At 29.2% G+C, this 4,284-nt stretch overlaps 1 protein-coding gene across 1 annotated transcript; it reads right to left on the reverse strand.

Annotated features, from left to right (window-relative positions):
• Positions 1 to 1,603: 1,603 nt before the first annotated feature.
• Positions 1,604 to 2,608, reverse strand: LOC111416301 (uncharacterized). Its single transcript, XM_023048277.2, has 4 exons — positions 2,249 to 2,608; positions 2,049 to 2,195; positions 1,853 to 2,001; positions 1,604 to 1,795 (listed from the first exon to the last, which is right to left on the reverse strand). The coding sequence occupies exons 1-4, from the start codon at positions 2,501 to 2,503 to the stop codon at positions 1,642 to 1,644; spliced, it is 705 nt and encodes a 234-aa protein (XP_022904045.2). The 5' UTR covers positions 2,504 to 2,608; the 3' UTR covers positions 1,604 to 1,641.
• Between the last annotated feature and the right edge of the window lie 1,676 nt (positions 2,609 to 4,284).

Raw genomic sequence — 4,284 nt, forward strand, 5'->3', positions numbered from 1 at the left:
ATTTGGTTTTAGCGTGGCATGTTTTATTATTGGGCCACGAATTGTTTACAAAATATTTGAAGGAAACCTTTGCGCTAATCGCTATTTGGCCATCTTGCAAGAGGCCATGCTCTTATTCGGCTAAATAATATTTATTTTCAGCAGGACGGAGCTCCCGCTCATAATGCGCAGTTAGTGAGTCACTACCTAACTGCAGAATTTCTTGGTAGGTGGAGAGGCACACATGGTCCAACGCGATGGCCAGCAAGATCACCTGATTTATCTATTTTGGACTTCTTTTTATGGGAATATATCAAGAATCGGGTATATAGTACCCAGAATCGAACAAAATTGGAATTGAAAATTGCTGTAACTGATGCTTTTTCACATTTACAGCAACATCCCATAACTATTCTAAATGCAATTAAACGCATTACTAAACTTTGTGAACAATGTGTGCATCAAAATGGTAACAACTTTGAACAATTCTTGTAACTTGAAGCCATATTTGTATAATGTTTAGTTTTTAATAATTTTTCGTTTTTTGCAAACAAAATTTAATAGATACATTTTTTTAATAAGTCAATAATTAATATTATAGTATTTTCAAAATTCTTTGTTTATTCTGGTATCCTAGCAACGCGATCACTTAATTTATCATAGCCTACTTATAAAATAATGTGGTTTTTTTAATTTCGAGGTTAATTATAAAGGTAAGTATAGAGTATTATATATCATTGAAAAGCTTGAAAAAATTCTAGTTCAATAAAAAAATAAAATATAGGTGGTTCCATTTAAAAAAACCTAAGTTGTGTTTATAACTCAAAAACCGTGATGTCTAGAAAAATTCTACGTGCATCATTGGATTCTACGTAAAAAAATCTATTAGAACCCGTTTTTACTTTTTTACTAAGTTTCCGGATAGCCGAGATACGGGGGGTGTCTGAAAATCGTAAATTTTGAAATACTCCCTGTATATCAAAAACGAAGAGGTCTATGAAAATTTGGTTTGCGGCATTGTAAGTTTCACAAAAAAGTAGCTCAGGTTCGCGAAAACCGCAACTTTCTATCTTTCATAATAACTGAGATACCCTGCAAACCCATCGAAATTTGGACACCCTGTACAGGGTTGTATTTAAAAAATCATAGCAAGAGTGTTTATGGAAATTAAGAAATTATTTTTCGCATACTAAATTTATATTAAATTTCCTATAAAATGGTACTCGTTTCATAGTGATATCTCAATTCGTTCTTGAGATACGATTTTTTATATTAACATAACAATCAAATGTGTTTATGACAATTAAAAAATTGTTTTTAGCACAAAATTGTTACTACTTTTATCATTTATAACTCAATCTAATCCCCATATTTATCACAAAACGATTCTAAGATTAAATAAGTTTGGATTTTAAGAATTTGATATTAATATTTTCTCAAAATAACTCGAGATAAAGTCGTAAAACGTTATGAATCGCTCTCGAGATTATCGGCTCTTACATCTCGTCCTTTGGTCATTTTTGCGTTGTAGGAGGGTTTCAAGAAGGCGATTTATGATATCGAAAAGAACCCCCTTAACTTAGCTTAGCTAGGGGAATAACAACCCTTATTTTTATAAATTGCCACGTTTATGTCGTGTAAAATTACATTAATTATTACGACCTATATGCCTCCAAAAATAATCCCGAAAATTATTTCTAATACGGACTCAACGGCTTCTAAAATCGGCTCTTTTGCAATACTTGTAATAATTCTTAATAAAAGATTTATGGTCCAATCGGTCCAAGGATTATTATCGAATCTAATTCGGAAATCACTAAAATTAAGCGAATATTAGAAGGGTCTAATTGTATTAATGATAGCAGAAACTAACTTTGCGTCTATGCTGAATTCGTTCAGACTCATATCCATGTTTGCCAAGTTAATGTCGATGTCTAAAACTGTGGTTATTCCAACGAATCCCCCGCTAATTGTTCCATCAACACCCAAAAGCCCTAATCTAGCAAAGTAACGATAAGAAAGCTACAAAAAAAATTATTAAAAAGAAAAATTAATGATTATTAACCCACCCCAAGTTCTTCAAAGAAAACTGGAATTTTTACGTTAGCTCTTCTTTCCAAAATAAATAAGTTAACTTCAGCATCTCCAGCCCTAGAAATTTCTGAAAATCCCCCAACTTCCCCCTCGGTTAATTGAAGATCCCCAGTTAAACGTCCCTGAATAATATAAACAACATAAAAAAAAAATTGTTTATAAAAATTAAGATCACCTCCTCAAAATCGAGCTTAATATCTGGAAGACCCATCGGGTCAAAATCGGAATTTCCAATTGCACTGACGATTAAATCAAAGATAATATTAGGGAGTTCATCTAAAATGGATTTATCGCCACCCTCTAATTGTTTTAAAGCGCGTTCAAGTTTAACCCTGTCGGATTCGTTAAGTTGGATGATTTCTTTCGATTTAATCACGCTCGCCAAAGAATTGCCCAAAAGGCATAAAAGTAAGACAACGAAAAGTTTCATTTTTTACCCCCGATTAGAAATTAGCAACTGATCCGAATCGATTTCAAATTCGAAATTTATTGATTTCGATAAGAATCGAAATTAATCTTAAAAAAATTTAAATCTTCTTTTTGTTTTAATTAGTGTCGAAATAAAGTCGTTGATTTCGATCGTATATAACTCTTCAATTATATGTGACGTTTTTTGATAATTTTTTTATTGTTTCAATTATATAGAAAAAGATAAGGAAATAAGATGTTAAAGATTTCTTAATAAAATAACAAAAATTAAAATCAAATTTAATTTATAATTGTTATTTTTAGTTATTTCAAGGACTTTAATGCCATTACGACGTTAATTGTTAACGTTGATTTATTGAAAGTGGTAGAACGAAAAATAATTTTGCGTTGTATTTCAATGTTCAAGTAGGTGAACAAAAATGTGAGCGATATAATCAGTATTTAATAAGATGGGATTATCAATTTGACTGAAAAAAAATTAATCAATAATAAATCTTACACGGTGTCAATTGGACCACATTATGCATCACTTAAAACGGGATTTTCGTTTTTATCTCTCTAAAAATATACTTAAGACTTCTCAGAATAGACAGGCTCAAACTATTGAAAATTGTTTGGTGCCTGTCCATTTTTATCACAGAATACTGATGACATGATGATAACTAACTTCAGGTTTAAAGTGTCAACCTCAATTTTGACATATTTGTAATCTTTGTTAAAAATCCTTTAAAATGAGTACAAACACGACATATTTATCTTCAATATTAAAGAAGTTATGGTCAACTTCCGGTTAAGAATGTCAATTTTGACAAATTCTTAATTTTTATAAAATGTCGTAATACTTGTCACAAAAAAAAAGATATAATAAAAAAAAATAAAAAATTAAGGTTGGTATTAATATTTAAAAATTAAATTGCTATCTTCATTGTTGCTAACTTCGGGTTTATCGTTTTTTATTCTAACTTTTTTGTTTTTTGAGATAAGTGCATCTTGTTTGGACTCATTTTAAAGGTTTTTTAATAAATACATCATGAAAGAACACCATGAAGTTGTCCATTGGTCTATTATATGATAACTAACTTCAGGATTAATATGTCAACCTCAATTTTGATATATTTGTGATCTTCATTAAAAATCCTTTAAAATGAGTACAAACACGACATATTTATCTTCAATATTAAAGAAGTTATGGTCAACTTCCGGTTAAGAATGTCAATTTTGACATATTCTTAATTTTTATAAAATGTCGTAATATTTGTCACAAAAACAAAGATATAATAAAAAAAATAAAAAATTAAGGTTGGTATTAATATTTAAAAATTAAATTGCTATCTTCATTGTTGCTAACTTCGGGTTTATCGTTTTTTATTCTATCTTTTTTGTTTTTTGAGATAAGTGCATCTTGTTTGGACTCATTTTAAAGGTTTTTTAATAAATACATCATGAAAGAACACCATGAAGTTGTCCATTGGTCTATTATATGATAACTAACTTCAGGTTTAATATGTCAACCTCAATTTTGATATATTTGTGATCTTCATTAAAAATCCTTTAAAATGAGTACAAACACGACATATTCATCTTCAATATTAAAGAAGTTATGGTCAACTTCCGGTTAAGAATGTCAATTTTGACATATTCTTAATTTTTATAAAATGTCGTAATATTTGTCACAAAAACAAAGATATAATAAAAAAAAATAAAAAATTAAGGTTGGTATTAATATTTAAAAATTAAATTGCTATCTTCATTGTTGCTAACTTCGGGTTTATCGTTTTTTAT

This window comes from Onthophagus taurus, chromosome 5, assembly GCF_036711975.1.
Source record: "Onthophagus taurus isolate NC chromosome 5, IU_Otau_3.0, whole genome shotgun sequence".
Lineage (NCBI taxonomy): Eukaryota > Metazoa > Arthropoda > Insecta > Coleoptera > Scarabaeidae > Onthophagus > Onthophagus taurus.